Source organism: Myotis yumanensis, unplaced genomic scaffold (genome assembly GCF_028538775.1).
Source record: "Myotis yumanensis isolate MYYU_CA2020_CCGP unplaced genomic scaffold, mMyoYum1.0.hap1 SCAF_22, whole genome shotgun sequence".
Classification (NCBI taxonomy): domain Eukaryota; kingdom Metazoa; phylum Chordata; class Mammalia; order Chiroptera; family Vespertilionidae; genus Myotis; species Myotis yumanensis.
In genome coordinates this window covers 295,547-314,834 of record NW_027223773.1, presented here as the reverse complement: position 1 = coordinate 314,834, position 19,288 = coordinate 295,547, and the positions used below count along the sequence as shown (strand labels likewise).

Below are 19,288 nucleotides of genomic sequence, written 5' to 3'. Positions count from 1 at the left end.
CCCAGTTCCTCTCAGCTCATTTCTTTAATAAGGAGACGCAGCTCATTACAAAATAACGATTTGACGAGATCAGACGAGAACAAGGGGCCACACGAGGGGTGAGAGCATCGCCAGGCAGGTGTGTGTGGGGGGGACAGGCTGCCGCGTGTTCTGTGAAGATGAAGGTGGCCCTGGCGGGGCCGGGCCGTGTGCTCACATCACGAAGGGCAGCGCCCACCTGGCCCCTGTGGCCCGTCCGACACCTGCCTGATGCCCTGCCGGGCCAGGCTGGGGCTGCGGGCGGGCTGGGAGCCCCGTGCTCCCCCTAGACCTGCCCTCCACTCTCCGGGGGGCCCTGCAGCCTCAGGTGCCCTCGTCAGACGGCAGGAGGGGCGATAGGAAGAGCGGGTCCCCCTCGTTGGTCACCCAGACCTGACCCCACGTGGGAAGTGAGCACCGTCCACCCCAGCGGTGACGGGAGCCTGACCGCAGGCTGAGCCCCTGCCCGGCTGCACATGCCCGCCGGGCGCCTGGACAGGCCCCCCTGGGGTGCCCAGCACGGCCGTCCACCACGGGTGCAGACCCTGGGCACCTTCGTCCTCACCACACGGGCTGAGCAGGAGGAAGCAGCGGGGAGCCCTTCATGGGGGGTCGGGAGCCACGGGGGCGGGGCTCCTGGGGGCCCCTGTATGGCTTGTCAGTTAGTTCACACAGTGGGTGGGGGGACACCACACACACACACGGACACCAGACAGCGGGCTGGACACAGCACGGTCAGGTCAGCCCTGCAGACAGAGGGGACCCCGGAGGGGCGGGGGGGCTCAGGCGCCAGCAACCCCAGGGCAGGGCTGGCAACAGCAGGGGGTGGGGGGCGGTTCCCGGTGGGTGAGGGGGGTTGGGGGGTGACAGACTTCTGGACGCAGACTTGGGGGAGGGGCCGGCGCTCAGCTGGGCCATGCGCTGCTCACAGGAAGACATGCATGTGGGACGAGGCTCGGTCAGGCGTCTACGGGCACGGGGTCAGTTATAGACAACTGTACCCACGGGGGGGGGGGGGGGCGGCTCAAATGGCTTCAGAAGGTTCTGGTTTTGTTGTCGCTTAAAAAATAAAGTATATTCATGTGTCTTCAAGTCTCAGCGTCCTCCTCCTCCATCATATTGCAGCTCAAAACCCAGGGGAGGACCTGTCTCCACCGGACGAGGGGCCCCCCCAGGAAACGCGGTCACAGAACCCACAGCCCGGCCAGTTAGACTCGAATGTCAGGGACACACAGCCAAGTACATCCAGTGGGTTGTGTCCCAGGTCGTGCCTGGGACGCCCCTACGTTTAACAGTTTCACTGTTCATGTCACGGGGCTCTGGGCCCCGAGATCCAGCCTGGGACACTTCCCTACCTGCCCTCCCCCGGGGGTGGGGAGAGGGGGCCGGTGGAGGGGGACAGTTCTCAACCTCTGGGCTCCCCCGAGGGCACCCCACTGCCTCGAGGGTGGCTGCAACCCCCCTTCCCTGGCTGAAGCCCTGGGCCAGCCCCGCGCCCCGATGGATGCTGCGGGAGAGGGTGTGGGGCAGAGGGACCCCTGGAATCTCACTTCCCGCTCATGCCCGGCACCTGCTCCCCCACCTCTGCTTCACCCACCCCGGGCCCTGGCTGAGCTGGTCTCCCTTCTGGAAAGATCCCCGAGGAGGAAGGAGAAAGCCCAGCCTCCTGGCCTCACCTGGGTTCGGGGTGGGGCTGTTTTCATGGTTTCAGACTCCCAGCCCCGGAGGCCTCCAGCCCCCACTGCCTCCTACGTGGGGCCTGCACCCCACTCCCCAAGGGCCCAGAAAGAACCCCATGGGGCATCGAGGGCTCAGAACGTGCCCTGTGGCTTGGGTAACGACCCCCCCCCCCCCAGAGGAGAGAACTCCTACGCAGGCCGGACAGGCGCCTTCTGCAGGACGGCTCGCCTGGGCCCATGGCCCCCCACACCCAGGTGTCTCTGGAGCCAACAAAAACTCTCAGCCCCGTCCCCACCCCTCAAGGCCGCCCCCTAGAGGTGGGCCCAGAGCGATGCCTGTGTGAGGTCCACCTGGGCTCTGGAAGGCGGGGAAGGTGGGGGGGCGGGCAGGTGGGCGGGGAAGGGGGGTGAGATTGACCGGAGAGTCTGTGATAAGGTTTGTGGGACACGGGAGGGAATGAGGGGGACACACCCTGAGAAAGCACCAAAGTCCCACTGCTCTGGAGCAGGGGGCGGAGCCCAGGGGCCTCTGACCTCCGTCTCTGCGGGCACCCCCTGCCCTACACGCTCCTCACCCTGTGGGGTCCTCCCGCCTCATCATGAGAACACACACATACACACACGTGCGCGCACACGGGGTCCAGGAACGAACAACTTCCATGTCCCAAGGCCGCGGGGAGGGGGCTCTGAGAGGCGGGCGAGGCCGAGCCACTCCCCCGTTTCGGGTGGAGGGTCCCCTCACCCCCCCTCCAGCTGAAGGTGGCAAAGCCAAGACCACGCCCCTCCTCCTCTTGGTAAAACAGAAGCTGCCTGCACCTGGTGCTGCTGCTCCGACACCGGCCACCTGTCCCAGGAGCCAAGGAAGCCGAGGGGATGGGGGGGGGGGGCGCGTTCTGGGGAGGAGAGTTCTCATGGATGTGGGGGCGCTGGGGGGGGGGCTGTGGGCTTCAGGGCTGGGGGCACGGCCAGGGGCTGCCTCGCTCGCCCGGCTGTGGGTCCGGAAGGGGATTCAGTGCCGACGGGAACATATATATGGCTTTTTATCAATGCTGGGGGCACGGGGAGACGGGGCAGGGACGCGAGTGTGGGGAGCAACCCCAGTGTCCTCCACCCCCGTTGGGAGGGGGCCCTGCCTCTAGGAGTTCGGAGCCTCCTCCGGAGGACGGGCGGCCGGGTCAGGCCGCTGCCCACCAGCCTCCAGCCAGGAGGGCCGAGGGGTGGGAGCCGGGGACCCTCCGTGCCCTGTCTGCCTCATCCTGGGACGCTGCCGTCTGCCCCCCGCACCTCCCCCCCGCCGCCTCACCTGGACCTCGGGGACTAAACCAGCCAACGTCCCTGGTAAAGCTCCCTCTGGCTCCACACGGGTGCCGGGGCTGCCCACAGGTCGCTCCACTTGGTTTAAGAGAGAAAAGCCAAAGCATGATGGGAAATGAGGGCGTGGACCCTGGGGCGTCTGCTCCCCCGGGTGGGGGGGGGGGGAGCAAGGGTCCAGGAGGGGTGCTTGGTCTCGGGGTCATGGGGCCCCTGGTTCTTTGTGGTGTGAGATGACAGTCCCTCTCGGAGGCCGACCAACCCGGCGAATGGCTCACGTCCACGAATGTCCCAGAAGCCACCCCCGTGGCCACCGCGCTGAGCACAGGAAGTCCATGGTGGCAGGGCTTGGTCCTGGCTCCGGACAGATCCATCCCCACAGCTCGCCTCCCAGACGGTTGCCCGTGAGGAGGGTGGGTGCTTCGGGCAACTGAGTGGGTCCGGGGCCTTCGCCACCGCTGCCTCCCATGCAGACCCAGGACCTGCCATGGCGTCAGGGTCCCCGGTGAGCCTTCCTTTCCTGCAGACGTGCGCTGTCCATGGCTCGTTCCAGGAATGTGGAGATGCTCACATACATGCACACACGTGTGCACAATGCCCTTGCATGCATGCACATACGCACGTGTGCACAATGCCCTTACGCACAAGCACACACGCGTGTGCACAATGCCCTTACATACATGCGCTCACACACATGCACACACACACATGTGCACAGTGACCTCTCACACACACACGTGTGCACAATGCCCTCACACACATGCACACACACGTGTGCACAGTGCCCTCACACACACGCGTGCACAATGCCCTTACACACATGCGCTCACACACATGCACACACACACGTGTGCACAGTGCCCTCACACACACGCACGTGTGCACAATGCCCTTACACACATGCACACACGCACGTGTGCACAGTGCCCTCTCACACACACGCGCGTGCACAGTGCCCTTACACACAAGCACACACAATGCACTCACACACCTGCGTGTATACGTGTGCACCCGCATGTGGACACGTGTGCACACACATGTGGACACGTGTGCACACACACGGTCGCTGGCCACTGTGCAGCCTTCCCTCCCAGGACACAGGAAGTGCCAGTGTGTGGGTCCAGAACACGGGAAAAACGGGACGCGCCTCGACTTTCTGCCACCAGACGGCCTCACTCCCGCGAGGCTCGGGCGAGGCTGGGACCGAGGGACCCGATGGGACCGTGATGACGATGACGGTGACGGGCATGCAGCAGTGGGCGGCTCCCGGACGGTGACAAGAGCCGGGCTCCTCGTCCACTGGTTGGGGACGCTCCTCAGAGCCGCCAGCGGGAAGCCGGTCTTTAAACAGACAGAAAGGAAGGGGAACGAGGACGCGACCACAGGGGGGGAACCTCGAGGGCGTAACTGAGGTATCGAGAGCTCTGGGTCTGTCGGTCCGAGCCGGCCGTGTGGCCGCGGCGGCCGCTGCTCCTACTTGTTCTTGCCCAGGAGAGCGTCCACCTCCTCCTCGGGCTTCAGCGAGTGCCACTGGGCGATGGGCCGGCGCGGGTTGGCCAGCATGTCAGACCAGTGCCGCAGCTCCGTGCCCGTGGCGTTGCTGCCCACGAAGATCTTGCCGATGGCCTCGTTCTTGCCCAGCTTGTCGTAGTCCAGCACCGTGACCACCACCTGGACTTTCTGCCGGGGACAGAGGGGGAGGGGTCGGCCGGCGGAGGGGGGCCATGCCCGCACTGCTCCCCTCGAGCCCAGACCGCCGCCCGCCCGCCCGCCAGTCCCCAAGGCCCAGGCACCTGGATCTGCTCAAAGGGGATCTCGAAGCTGAAGGACTCGTTGAAGTAGGGGTTCAGCGTCTTCTTCTTCACCGTCGTCTTCTTCTTCTTGAGCCGCTTGCCGTTCTGCATCAGGTGGATCTTCACGTAGGGGTCTGCGCAGGGAGAGCCGCCAGGTGCCTCAGCGCCTCACGGGGGGGGGGGGACCCCAGGTGCCCCCAGCGCCTCTCACAGGGGTGAGGGGGACCCCAGGGCCCTCAGCGCCTCTCACGGGGGAGGAGGGAACCCCCAGCTGCCCCCAGCGCCTCTCACAGGGGTGAGGGGGACCCCAGGGCCCTCAGCGCCTCTCACGGGGGAGGAGGGAACCCCCAGCTGCCCCCAGCGCCTCTCACGGTGGGGGGGGGACCCCAGGTGCCCACAGAGGGGATGTGGCCTGGCGGAGGTCACACCTGCTCCTCGGGAGGCACGTCCAGCAGACGCCCTCCTGTGCCGGGGGCCAGGCCCCCCCAGGCCCTTCCCGTCCCCCAGGTCCCTCCCAGGGTGGAGTCCGGATCATGGGGGCACCCACGCTTCCTGGGGGAAGGCGAATCCTAAACCTCGGACTCAGAGCACAGCACCGAAGGCATCTCGGAGCCAGGAAGGGGGCCCTCGGAGAAAGGGGGCTCCGGGGAGCCCGACACCCTGCTGCCCGGTCCTGCCCTCGGGGTGGGGGTGGGGGGACTCAGCCTCAGAGCCGCCGGTCCCAGGCGGGAGGCCTCCGGTGGCAGTGCCCGCGGGGGCTGGCTCGCTGCTGCCACCCTGTGGCGGCCGGAAGCGCTGCAGGTACCTGAGAGGCCGCCCACGTCCATCTTCTTCAGGTTCTTGGCCTCGAGGATGCAGACGGTGAGCTTCCCGGCCGTGGGCACGTAGCGCAGGGACGTGCAGATGTCGCCCAGCTTCTCCGGCTGCGCAGGAGGCGGGACCGGTCAGCTCGGCCACCCCCGCGCCTCGGGCACGGCCCCTCCCGCCCCTACAGGAGGCCGAGCAGGTGTCTCAGCGTCAGACCCCCCGGGGGAGAGCGAGTGAGCAGCTGTCCGGGGCGTGGAGGACAGGCTGCAGGCAGGTGTGGGCGGTGGTGCCTGGCAGGCGGTGGTCATGATACCCAGGCCTTCTGCTACCCCAGGCCTCAGCCAGGTGGACGGGCCCGATGCCCAGGGCCCTGGAGGCAGCACCTGGGCACCGTCCCCCCACGTGTCCGCCCACCGGGACGGCTGCGCGTGAGGACACGCGGACCTCAGAGCACTTTGCGGCCCTTTCCCTGTTATTGTCACTGCAGCTCCTTCCGGTGAACGGGCCGGGAGTCCTTGCGGAGGGCCAGGCGGAGGAGCAGAGATGGGAGGATGTGCGCAACCTCCCACAGCCACTGAGCGGGGAGGGGGGACCCCGGAGGCCTCTGCCCACCGGGCTGCAGTCACCGCTTCTCAGAGACTGGCCACCCCACCCCCCGCCACGGCTCAGGTGCGGGCCCTTCCCCGGGACAGCGCCGGCCCCCAGGTGGAGAAGGTTCCTTAAGGGCCTCTTTTCTCCCCTCCGTCACTGCTGGGAACGCGGGGCACACTGCAGGGCTTGGCCGGGACAGAGGGCGAGCTCAGGCACATAGTAGGTGCTCGATAAATCTGTGGTAAGTGGCCCGGCCGGCGTGGCTCAGTGGTTGAGCGTAGACCTATGAACCAGGAGGTCAGGGTTCGATTCCCAGTCAGGGCGCATGTCCAGGTTGCAGGCTCTGTCCCCAGTGGGGGCGTGCAGGAGGCAGCTGATGGATGATTCTCTGTCACCATCGATGTTTCTCTCTCTCTCTCTCTCTCTCCCTTCCTCTCTGAAATCAATAAAAATATTTTTTTAAAAAGAAAGTTGTGCTTTCCCACAGAGTGCCCAGGCTGGGATGCTGTCCACGGCCCTTAAGGACCTGGGGCCGCTGTCCGCGGTCCTGACCACCTGGCCGCTGTCCGCGGTCCTGACCACCTGACCCCTGTCCGCGGTCCTGACCCCCTGACCCCCTGTCCGCGGCCCTGACCACCTGACCCCTGTCCGCGGTCCTGACCACCTGGCCGCTGTCCGCGGTCCTGACCACCTGACCCCTGTCCGCGGTCCAGTAAGCCAGATGGGGGTCTACCTCCCAGATGGGGGGTCTCCCTCCAACATTTTGTCCCAACAGCCTCTCCTGGGTTGGATGCGTGTTCTGTTGCTCTGCCCTTTCAAGAATGGGTCCCCCCACCAGCCCCCCTCCCCCAAGCACCTTGGGTCAACAGGTGGAGCGTGTGAGCACCTATGTGGCCACCGTGGTCCATCCCTGTGTCCCTCCTGTCCTTGCCCCAGTGAGATGGTTCGCTCTCCACCAAGGGAACAGGCCTGTGAGGAGGGGTGGGGTGGGGAGCAAGCTGATGGACTCAACAGACAACAAAACAAACACATCTCTGCTCTCACCTCCTCCTTCTCGCCGCCCTGCAGGTCTCTCCACTCCTCGATGGGCTGGCCGAGGTCCACCGTGTTCATGGGCACCTTCACCTCCCCGATGATGTCGTGCTTGGAGAAGCGGTCGAAGTCGTAGATGGCCATCACCAGGGTCTTGCCCCCCAGCTCCTGGTACGGCACCTGCAGGGCACAGGCGGGGTCAGAGCAGGACAGGGCGGCTCACACACCTGCAGGGGCTGCTGTGGGCCGGGCCCTGGGCCCAGCGTTCTCCCCGCTGCCCACGGGACTCCCGGTGAGGCCGTGGAGATGGAGGGAAGACCTGGGCTCTGGGGGAACAGTCGGGGTTGGGGGGGGGGCCTGATCCAGCCGCCCTCGTTCCAGGCTGGTTGGTTCTGTGAAGTCAGCCACGGTATGGAGCCGGGAGAGGTGAGCAGGAGGCAGGCGGGCCTGGGGTCTGCCCTCCGGCCCTTGTCACCTTGAAGGTGAAGGTTTCGTTGAAGGCGGGATTCAGCGTCTTGCGGTGCACTTTGGTCTCGTATTTCTTCTTCTTGTCTGGGAGGAGGAAGACTTTGACGTAAGGGTCTGAGGTGCCTCCCATGTCCAGGGCGGGCAGTTCTGCGGCCTGCAGCACGCCGACGGTCAGCTGTGGAGACAGGGGGCCACGGGGTCTCAGGACCGCCCCTCACCCGCTCTGCCTGAGCAGCACCAGCCACCCTCCCAGAGGCCGGGGTCCGGGGGCAAAGCTGGGGCAGGAGAAGGATCATCCCCCCTCCACCCCCAAGAACTCGGGACGACACAGGGGTCACCGGAGTTGAGAGGCCACCGACTGGCCCAAGGTCGGGTGGGTGAATGGAGGGAGTGGGGCCAGGGATCCTTCCAGCCTGCTCCTGCGCAGAGAGGGGTGGTTTCTGTCCCCTGCCGCTCGCCTCCAGTCGCCCACCTGGTTGGCCTGGAAGTCGTAGTCCAGGGAGAACTGCAGCTTGCCCAGGTTCTCCGGCTCCTTCTCCTCCTCGCCCTCCCCTTCCCCCTCGGTGAGGCCGGCCTCTGCATCGTCATCATCCTGCGGGGGCTGCGGAGAGAGGGACAGAGTTAGGAGAGGACAGAGCGGCCCCGCCCAGCACAGGGGCCATGGAAAGAGGGCCTCTGTGCAGACTCCAGCTCAGAGTCAGGGGAGGGACAGGGAAGGGAACTGTGGGGGCGGGCAGTCCTCCAGGGCCCTGCCCTGTGCCTCTCCCCTGCAGGACCCAGCATCTCCCTTGTCAGCCCTCCCCCGCCGCCCCCCTACTTCCCCCAGCTCAGGCCCCACACACCCTGGGCAAGACTTACCGGGCAGGTGAGCAGCCCCGGCGAGCAGGAGCAGGGCGAGTCCACAGAGGTGGGGAGAGAGGGAGAATGTGGTCAAGAGAAAAATTTTGCAGCCCAGACAGTCCCCTGGGGTCACAGCCACTGGGGGGGCCTCCCGGATGGGGGACCTGGCTAGACTGTGCCCAGGGCGTTCTTGGAGCCCCCATGCCCCCACTGCAGGCCCCTTCCCCCCATAGGCATGTGCACACATATACACACGTGTGCACACATGCACGCCTGAACAGAGGCGTATTGTGCACGTACACACGTGCACACAAACACACACAGAGGTGTTTGCTTCCTGGCCGGTTCTGAGGTCAGGCCCTTCCTCCACTGTCTACCCTCCCCTTGGGTTGACTCCTGAGCAGGAAACTGCTCCCATCACCCCCGGGCGTGGGGGAAGGGGGAGCTCCCCGAGGCCTCTGCAAACTTCGAAGGGGAAACCTGGGTGTGTGAGGACCTTCCAGCTGACCGGCCCCAAAGGACAGGGTGAATGATGACAGGACTGTACTTGGCCTCGTCCAGTCCCCGCCCTGCCCCCAGGCAGAGGCTGTGGGACCTCCGGCAGGAGCCACAGTTCACTCCTGGGGTGGCCTCCCAGATGGGGGGTCTCCCTCCAACATTGTGTCCCAACAGCCTCTCCTGGGGTCGATGCATATTCTGTTCCTCTGCCCTTTCAAGAACGCCCCCCCCCCCACACATCAGTCCCCCTCCCACGAGCACCTTGGGTCAACAGGTGAAGCCGCAGACATAGCCAGTGGGGACCGTGCAGTCGGGGGGGGGGGGACCCCGGTGGCTGCAGAGCCCAGTGGCCCTCCTTGGCCTCTGAGGGACAGGAGTCCCCTCCCGTGCCCTCCCCCCCCCCCCCCCCCCGTCCTACCTGCCCGCCCTTCATGTCCTTCATGCTCATGGCATTCTTGGCGCCCTTGCCCTTCTCCTTCTTGTTCTTCTTCTTCCGGCAGCAACACTTCTTGCAGATGCAGAAGCAGCAGGTGAGGAGCAGGAGGCCGGCCACCACGGTGATGGCTATCAGCGCCCAGGGCGGCACTGCCCACGGGAGAGCATGGACGTCAGCAGGGCTCGGCCCTGGGTGGGGACCGTGGCCCCTGCCCAGCCTACCCTGTTCAACCACACACTCGTGCGCGATCTTCAGGGAAGTTGCCTGTGCTTCACCTGCCTTATCACAGGCACCTAGCCCATGGCCCCGTGGACACACCTGCCAACGGGGAGATGCCTTCAGGCTGAACGTGCCGGGAGGTGAACTGGGCTCTACGGGCGTTGACCAGTCTGACCCATGGAGAACTGGTCGGATGGCAGAGGGTGGGGTGGTCCTCGGACAAGGTGGGAAGATCCCACAGAGTGCCCAGGCTGGGATGCTGTCCACGGCCCTTAAGGACCTGGGGCCGCTGTCCGCGGTCCTGACCACCTGATTGCTGCCCGCGGTCCTGACCCACCTGGCCGCTGTCCGCGGTCCTGACCCACCTGGCTACTGTCCGCGGTTCTGACCCACCTGGCTACTGTCCGCGGTTCTGACTGCTGTCCGCTGTCCTGACCACCATGTAAGCTGGTGAGGCTGAGTGTGGCCTCTGTGTTTCCCACACAGACTTAGCCAGGAGGTCACAAGGCAGGGGCACCATAAGGTACAAAAATGTCCATCACTGCCCGCCCGGTGCGGCTCAGCGGTTGAGCATTGACATATGAACCAGGAGGTCACTGGTTCGATTCCCGGTCAGGGCACATGCCCGGGTTACAGGCTTGATCCCCTGTGTGGGGCGTGCAGGAGGCAACTGATCCATGATTCTCTCTCATCATGGATGTTTCTCTCTCTCTTTCCCTCTCGCTTCCTCTCTGAAATCCATTTTTTAAAATATATATTTTTTAATATTTTGTTTTCATCTTTTGACAGTTTTCTAAATTGTATAAGAACTTGTTTCCCTGGGAGGTTGGGCCATATATACCCCCTGCTCCCTTCAGTAAGCCAGCCCACATTCCCCATTATCGACAGGGCGCCCCAATAATACAGCCTAAACCCGGTTCAGGAAAGAACCCAGCCAATTGTGCCCCTGGGCATCCCCACCCACACCCAGCCTCGAGGACACTCACGGGGGATCTTGTGCATCTCATTGAAGAATTTCTCCTTTATCTTGGCAAACATGTCTTCCTTGCTCCCCCCGGCACCCCCACTCTCGGTGGAGTTGCCCACGGGCCCGGCGGGCATGGTGGCCGTGGTGGTGGTCGGCGCCGCCTCCGGCTGCTGGTTCTTCTTGAAGATGTTCCACATGGTGGCCGCGGGGGTGGCTGTGGGTGAGAGAGGAAGGGCAGGTGAGCAGCCAGGGCCCCTCCCAGTCCTGTGACCAAACACCAGGGCTTCGTCCCCTCCAAGAGCTGCGTCCTCCCTGATCACTCGGAGCCTCACACCTGCTGTTCCCTGGACCTGAAACGCTTTTCCCACAGACCCCACGGGGCTCACTTCCGCTCCGCGAGGTCCCCTGGGACTGCCAGCCCCTCCTTCTGCACTTGTCACCAACAGGCTGTGTTTTAGTTGTTGTCTGCCCTTCGCTGGGATTTAAGAACCATGACTGCAGATCTTTGACTGCACCTAGTAGGTGCTCAGGGACATACGTGAGGAACAGGCGGGCCAGAGGTCTGGTCTGTGCAATGCTGTGCCCTCTGGCCTCCTAGCCCTTGCCCGGTCCTGAACGATGGTGGTATCAGCAACTTAGGTTTAAAAAAAAAACCAAAAACAAGTGTCAGCCAGCCGGTTTGGCTTGGTGGATAGAGCGTCGGCCCGTGGACTAAAGGGTTCTAGGTTCAATTCTGGTTAAGGGCGTGTACCCTGGTTGCGGTACGTGCTGGAGGCAACCAATTAATGGGCCTTTGTCACATCCATGTTTCTCCCTTTGTGTCTCTCCCCTTCCTTCCACTCTCTGAGGCCGCACAGCTGTGCTCTTTCCCCATAGCACAGCCGCCTCCACCCCAGGACGAGTCACTACCCAGGGCGCAGGGTGCGGGCATCGGGGCAGGAACCCAGCAAGAAGGAACAGCTGAGTCCCCGGGGCTGGGGAGCTGCCCACCCCCCCCCCCCCGCCGCCTCGCCGCTCAAGCTGCACTCCTGGGGAGGCAGCGGCTGGCAGAGCTGAGGATGATGAATGACCGGGGGCTCCAGGGGCCCTGAGCAGAGTGAGCACCTCTGTCTGCTCAGAACTGCCCGAGCGGGAAAGTGTGAGACAGGCCATTAGGCAGAGATGCCGCGGGTGCTGGGCCTGGGCCCGTGGAGGCACCTGCTCGCCGGCCTGCAGGTCTGAAGAGGGTGGCAGGGCCGGGTGATGCGGTAGGTGCATGTGGTCCTGGCACACGTATCTCTGAGCGCTCGTGAGCGGCCACGGGAACCAGCCACGTGTGGCCTGGGGTGGGTAGGTGGGTGTGACCACCTCTCTGCCTGGGACCAACTACAGTGACAAACTAGGCCTCCCCCGGCCACGCCTCCCGGGGCCACGCTCCCAGGGCCCTCCTGACAACACGCAGGAACATCCCTTAACTCCAAACACTCAGAGGTGCTCAGAGCCGGCTGTAGTCCTGGGTGGAAACTAACGGAAACTCCACCACCCACACCTGGCAGGTGGGCTGCAAGGGAGTTAGAGTAGAGGCGATGTGACACCCACGCCCACACTCCCACCACCTGCCCCCCAAACCAACGACTAGGACGGGAGGACCACGCTCCCACGGACGGTCCCCCTCGGGCCTGGCCTCGGACGACGCGGATAACAATGAGCTACTGGACACAACGTGTTTCATCTTCCCGACCTGCATTTGCAGACGCCGCGCTAATGAGATGGAAGCAGGCTACCCAGCAAGATGCCTCTCGCAGGAGCGCACAGGATAGCAAAGTTCAGCCTTAAGGATGAATTTATGCCGTTATTTTCCGGACCCATGGGTCCCGGGAGACAGGGGATAAAGTTTTCATGAATTCATTTCCGGGCACGTTTCAATAATGAACTGCCCGTGTCTGTGAGTTCCCTGTGTGCAGAGGCCGGTGCGTCTTCCTGGGCGGAACAAGGCGGCCGCTGCGGCCACTGAGGTCTGGAAAGTCCTTTCTGAGTCTAACTTCAATCTCTCCTGCGGCGACAACTCATTTCCCTTCTCTTGCATCGAAGCTGCGCTCAGCAATCCCAGGCCCTTTGAGAGGAGGCCGGGCGGAGGCCTGAGGCTCAGAGAGGAAGGCCAGATGCCGGCCTGGTTCCCTGGCTCAGCCACCCTCTGAACCTCGAAGTGAGGGTTGGCCCTCCTGTTCTGCAGGCCTGCAACCCTCAGCCCCACACGCCTGCTGTGGGGGTTTCTCTCTGAGCCCAGATGTTGGGAGCAGGTCTTTTTAAACCGCAAAGTCCTGGGTTGTGTGAGCTCGGGGAACCTGCAGAAAATGCAGAGCAAACGAAGAAACTGAGGCCCCAAAGGGGTCCCGGCCCATCACAGGAGTCACCTGCGGAATGGGGCACAGCCTCCCACCCCCGCGTCCTGCTCTCTGTAGCCCCAGCGAGCCCTCTAGTGCTGCTCATCCTTCGCCAGCTCTGTGGATACAGGGGTGAGGGGCAGGGGCGCCCCAATGCGACCCCTCAGGACCGCAGCTTGCACCTGAAGAAACCATGAGTCCGGCTGTACCTCGCGCTCTACTGGAAGAGAAGGTTGCTGAGTCACCGTCCACCCGGCTGGCCAGGGAGCAGCCTGCTGGGGGGCCCCCACTGCCAGCTCAGGGCCCCCCTGCTGCCCCCATGCCTTCCCTCCAGACTCAGAACACTGGACTTTCACTGGGTCCCCCTGCCCAGCAGCCTTCGGGGTCTCCCACTCCTGCAGGGAGGGTCTTTCAGGGACCAGTGCCAGGACGCTTGGGAAGCAGGCTGGGAAGGGTGGGGACCCCAAATGGGTGACTGAGTGGGGACCCACGAAAGCTTGGAGGTCAGCGGGCCCTGGGCTGCCTGCTATAGGTTATGGAAAGTGGGGGGGGGGGGTGCACTGCTGGGACCTGGAGGTCTGCTCACCTGTCATGGGCCTGGGGTGTGTGTGAGCTGTGAGTGTGAGGCAGGGGTGGGCTGTGGGGGCGTGGCCCTGGTCACGCTCAAGGGGGGGCTTCGGAAGGACTGGGGGGGCAGGATCTGGGGCTTGGCAGGGACAAACGGATGGTCACTGCTCTGCCATCCTGGACGCCTGGGGGAGGCCGGCTGAAGAGGACACAGCCTGTCCCTGCTCCTCCCAGACCAGGCTGTCCCCAGGGGAGAGGCCACTCACTCAGGAGATGCCCATTACTGCCCGCGCCTCTGACAGGCTGTGGTCTCCCGGAGGTAAGTGGGTCAGGCAAGTCCTGGGGGCACAATTACATTCCAGGAAGAAGCCAACTTCCTCCCCCGACCACCTGGGGGCAGGAACAGGAAACGGGGGGGGGGCGGGGGGGGGGGGAGCTGTGTCCTCAAAATGCCACCAGGCGGGAGGAGATGCGGGGAAATTCCAAACTGGAAAATCCCCACGTGGAATTGTTCTGGGGTCCCACCTGGGAGCAGGGGAAGGCGGCAGGTGAAGCCAGAGGGGTGGGCTGGTGCCTGGCCTCTGGGGCAGGCCCAGCTGAGTTTCAAGGTCCCTGTTCCAACCCCTGGAGTCTCTACAGCTGACACCTATCTTCAAGCCACCCCATGAGCGCGCGGCCTCATCCGTCCAGGCCCCAGTAACCCCCGACCCGGGGCGGTCAGTCCTCAAGCTGCCCCCCTCCCCCCACCCCCGGGCCATGGGGAGCTCACAGTTCTCTCTGTATCATCCCTGCACCTGCAGGACCGGCTAGGAGGTGTTGACATGAAATACAAAATAGAGCCCAGCTGGTGTGGCTCAGTGGTTGAGCGTCGACCTATGAACCAGGAGGTCAGGGTTCGATTCCCAGTCAGGGCACACTGACCCGGGTTGCGGGGGCTCGATCCCCAGTGTGGGGCGTGCAGGAGGCAGCCGATCAATGATTCTCTCTCCCTCATTAATGTTTTTCTCTCTCTCTCTCCTCTCTTCCCCTCTCTGAAACCAATAAAAACACATTAAAAAAAAATAGAGACCAGACTTGAGAATTCCCTGAGCCTCTGAACCGACAGACAAAACCACATGAGCCACAAAAGCAAAACTAACCCAGCTTTTTTCATGAACAAAAGCAACACTTGGGCTACTTCCTGACAATGAGGGGTCGTGGGAGCCCTCGGCCTGCGTGGAAATCAGAACCGTTGCGGGGTCGGCGGCTTCACCCGGAAGGCAGGTGGCTGTGACGCGCCCGTCTGTGAGCCGTTCTACAGGCACGGGACACGCGGCTGCAACCCGCCGATGGGCGTGTGGTCTTCATTTTGCTGTTTCTGGATTTTTTTCATGGGGGCGAGACGGAGGGGCGGGTTTCCCCAGGGCTGGGTCCAGGCGCCATGGGCCTCGGGGAGCTGAGTCTGGACCCAGATGGGGAATAGCCCCACCGTGGCTTCCTGACGGGAGGATGGGGGTGACCAATGAGACGGAGCCCAGCTTCGCCCTCTGAGGCTCATTAGAGAAAAAGGTGAATGTGGAAGGCATCGCACGGCAGGGAGCTCATTAGGCCCACGGAGCTGGTAAGGGATGCAGGCATTGGTGGGGAGGGGGGCTGAGGCCCCAAATTCCAGCTCATCCCCCCCCCCCCCCCCAGAGGCAGGAACAGCTGGCCCTGGAGGCACTCGCTGCGTCCGCCACCCGTGGAAGGAAGGAGGGATGCTTGGCCATCACCGCCCTCACCTGGGTGAGCAAGTGCCACACCTGTTCCATCTGGGACAAGACCGAGGCCCAGGAGAGTGCCCACGGGCATTCCCGCCAGGGCACCAGGGAGGAGATGAGACAGGGCGCCCGGCCGGAGGAGCCAGAGCCCACCTGCCCAGAGACCTTCCATAGTGTCCCTGGGTCAGGCTGTCCTCGGCCCCTCGCCCACCTTTCTCATCAGACGGGAGTGCAGGTTTGGGAGGAGACAGACTTTGCTCAAAACCTCCCCCTGCTACCGGCCAGCTCTGTGACCTTGGGAGGTCCCCCTCCCCGTCCTGGTCTTGTTTCCAGGTCCACAACATAGAGGCACTGCTGGTCCCCACCCCGCGGGGCCCACTGCACCGTCCTGCCCTCCAAGTGAGGAGAAGCTGTGGGCTTTGGGCCTCCTCCCCCAGCCCTCCCCAAGCTCAGGACGCCGGGACCAGGGAGCAGGATGCAGAGGAGAGAAAAGGAAAGAGAACGAAGCCAAGGCAGGAAGAAAACCACCCGCAGCCGGTCCTGACCTGCCAAGGACTTTTCCACATCTTTCCTGGGCTCCCCCGACCCCCCCCCCAATAAGGAAGCTGCTTCCGGGGTTCTGGCCGAGCCCTCCCTTGAGGCCCCAGTGGCCCCTCAGCCCCAGGCGGCTGCACAAAGACAGGCTGGGACCAGCAGCTCAAACAATGAGGGGGGTTTATGAGGAGCAGGGCTGGGGTGGGTGAGAGGCCGTGGGCTGGACACAGAGGGTCACTGAATGCAGCCAATCCAAAGGCTCCTTTAAAAGTCGGGGGGTGCGCTGCGGCCAGCCCTCAAGTCCGACTACTTCCTGTCCTTCCCTCAGGGCAGATAACCGCCCACCTTATCCTAACCACAGGAAGGGCGGGGGGGGGTGGGAGAGACTGCAGCAAAGTGGAGCAGTTTCCTTTCCATGAAATTACTGCTCAGAATGAGGGAGACAGAGAGACAGAGAGACAGACAGAGAAACAGAAAGAAAGGGAGACAAAGACAGAGACAGAGGGGGGAGGGAGACAGAGGGCTGTCCCCACTCTGCAGGGCAGCTTCCTAAACCCCACGGCCACCCTGCCAGTCGGCAAACCTCCCCCTGCGCCCCGCCATGCCCGCTGCCCACAGAGAGGTGCCCGCTGCCTGGTGCCAGCCCTTCCTGTCATTGTCACGGAGGATGCAGAGGGCTCGGCGGCCCACTGATCATCGTCTACGGAAACCCTCACACCCCCTGCGGCGACCACTGCGTCCTGACAACTCACTGAGGCTCCAGAAACCGCCAAGGCGCTTTCCCAAGGTCACATGGAGAATCCCCGCAGAGGCAGGGTCCGAGGCTCACGCCAGGGTGGACAGGGCTGGGCACGGCCCATTCACACAGACACTGTGCCTCTCGCTGTCTGGCTCCCGGGACAGAAGTGGGGGGTTCCTGGAGACCCCCCCCCAGCCCCGGCCCCGGCCCCCGCCCAGCTCCCTTCCTGCTGCTCCAACCCCAGCCCAGAACCTCAGTCACCGAGCAGCTGGCGGGAAGGACCCTGGAGGTTATGAGTTTGACCCTCGGTGTCCAGCGAGGAGAGGAAAACGGGGCTTGCCCAAGGGCACACAAGGGCACACAGATGGGAGGCAGAGCCTAGAATCCCACTCACGCCTCCCACCTTAAGCCAGGACTCCTCCCACGACACCCTGAGGCCCAGGGAGACGCGTCCTTCACCCCGGAGGAGGGTCAGACCTTCCTGGGTGAGGCTGGGAGGTCACCCAATGGCTGTTGTGGTGCAGGCCGTTCCAACAGTCCCTCCAGATAGCCCCTGTCTGAGGTGGGGCAGCCCTGCCCAGAACCAGGGGCCAGGCTCATGACCTTGGGAGGTCCTTGACAGCCCCCTTAACCCAGGAAAGCTCTCCCCAGGGAGGGGTGGCCCTGGGGAGGAGAGAGGGGTACCCCCTGCAGAGGAGGGAGGGGTGCCCCTGGGGAGGAGAGAGGGGTGCCCCTGGGGCGGAGAGAGGGTGCCCCCTGGGGAGGAGGAAGGGTGCCCCCTGGGGAGGAGAGAGGGGTGCCCCTGGGGAGGAGGAAGGGGTGTCCCCTGCGGAGGAGGGTGACTGAGGGGCTGAGGGGCTCCCAGCCCTGCCACCTTTAGGGGGAAGGGGAGCCAGTGTCCCCAAGCCGGGTCACAGAAGGATGCTGCCAGCGAGGCTGCTGGCCTCCCCTGGAAGGTACAGGGAGTGGCCTGCGGGCCAGCAGGTGCGGGGCTGGGAGCGGTTTCAGGCACCCGACGTCCCAAACGCCCATTTTCCAGACCGAGATACTGAGGCCCAGGGGGTGAGTGTCTGTCCAAGGCCAGAGGCCGGGTGGGAGTGGAAGGTCCCAGCTCCCCCTGGAGCGCGGGGTGCACAGCTCCTGGAGGCCCAGGGCTGGTTCCCCGCCACCCGGTCCCCATCAGCCCTACTCCGCCTCCCCAGGCGCCTCCACCACGCAGGTTCAGAGTGGTGCGGCGGCCAGCCCAAGGTCACACCGCACACCCAGTGGAGCATGCGCTCCGACTGCCCGTGGCCCCTGGCCCATCCCCCACCCCTGCCCCTCCCGGCTCCGAGGCCGGTGGGCACCTCGGGCTCCTGCCTCCTCCAATTCCTCAACCCTGGCGTCGGCTGGAGGAGAGAAAGTTTCAGGGAGAGGAAGGGGAGGAAGATGCCGGTACCATCCCAGCCCGGATGGCTGCGGCGCTGCCTGGCGCGGGGCGCGCACAGAGGGGAATCGGGCCCCGCGCACCGCCAGGGTCCCCGGCGCGTCCCGCTCTGCGCAAGGGGGCTCGGAGCTCCGCGCGTGAGCTTCCAGCCCCTCCTCACTGCGGCGGGGGCGGGGGAGGTACCAGGCGCCCCACACCCCCTTCCCCGCCTTCCCACGTTCTCAGTCCGGGCGCTGTAGCCTCCCGGTGGTCATGCGCGGCCGCCCCGCCTGCTCCCCCACCCCCCTCGCCCGCCCTCCGGCGCGGAGAACCAGGTCGAGGGCCAGGGGTGCCCGGAACCCCTCGGGACGCCTCCTGCGGGACTAACCGGGCAAGCCCGACGCGCGTGGATTCCCGGAGCCCAGTTCCCACCGCCCGCTCCGTCCCGCAGTTAGTTTACGCGGCTGTGAGCGCCCAGCCCACAAAGTGCGAGCGTCCGGCCTGGAGATGCTGCCTGGTCCCGGGCGCGCAGGCCCTCCGGGCGGCTGCGGCGGCGGCTGCGGCGCGGCTTCTCTCGGGACCCAGGGCCGCCCTCGCGGGGGTCCCGCCGGCTCCTCTTACCCGGGGCGTCCGGCCGCACTGCGGACCAAGCTGGCCGAGAGCGCGGAGGGTGGGGCGGCCGGGGTCCCCTCTACTCGCGCGGCCGGCCGCCGCGCTCCCCCGCCGGCTCCGCGCGCGCTCGCTCTGCGGTAGGAACAGCCCAGCCTCTCCCCCGCCGCCAATTGACATGCTCCTCACATCCGCTGCGCACGGTGCGGCCGCCCCGCCAGGGCGATCCCGGCCGCGGAGCCGCCCCCGCGCGCCCGAGCCCCTCTGCACCGGGGGTGGCGGTGGGCGGACAGGGCGGGCAGGGGTGTGCAGAGCGGCGGGGGGAGGGCGCGCCCCTGGAGAAGTTTGGGGCGGCGGGCCGGCTTCGCGCCTCCGGAGCCCGCGGGACAATGCGGACGGTCCCCGCCCGGTCCGTGCGCCCCTGAGCCGCCCCCGCCGCCCACCCGCTTGGGGAGCCTTTTGGGTGCGGGGACGAGCGTGGGAGGGGCCGGCGGGGGCGGCGTGCGAGCGGGGGCGCCGACTCGCTTCAGGGGATACGCAGGGTTTCCTGAGTCGGGAAAGACACGGGGAGGGAGGGCGACGTGGAGTGAGGCAGACAAAGGGCAGAATCCGGAGGGGCCGGCGAGGTGCGGTTCCTTCCGCCCCGAGAGCCGGGACCGGGGCGCCCCAGCCT

At 65.2% G+C, this 19,288-nt stretch overlaps 1 protein-coding gene across 2 annotated transcripts in view; it reads right to left on the bottom strand.

The window, feature by feature from the left end:
- SYT2 (synaptotagmin 2) overlaps positions 1-19,288 on the bottom strand; it is a 40,551-nt gene continuing 21,263 nt past the window's right edge. Inside the window, exons 1-9 of one of the 2 annotated variants that reach the window (XM_070401398.1) lie at positions 18,628-18,813; positions 10,679-10,873; positions 9,456-9,622; positions 8,172-8,291; positions 7,707-7,874; positions 7,244-7,411; positions 5,607-5,724; positions 4,802-4,935; positions 1-4,688 (exon numbers count right to left, since the gene is read on the bottom strand). In XM_070401398.1, coding sequence (XP_070257499.1) covers positions 4,482-4,688; positions 4,802-4,935; positions 5,607-5,724; positions 7,244-7,411; positions 7,707-7,874; positions 8,172-8,291; positions 9,456-9,622; positions 10,679-10,856 — 1,260 coding nt within the window. In that variant the 5' untranslated portion in view covers positions 10,857-10,873; positions 18,628-18,813 and the 3' untranslated portion in view covers positions 1-4,481. Of the gene's footprint in view, positions 4,689-4,801; positions 4,936-5,606; positions 5,725-7,243; positions 7,412-7,706; positions 7,875-8,171; positions 8,292-9,455; positions 9,623-10,678; positions 10,874-18,627; positions 18,814-19,288 lie in introns of those variants that run through there. The other variant, XM_070401397.1, reaches the window with a different exon arrangement.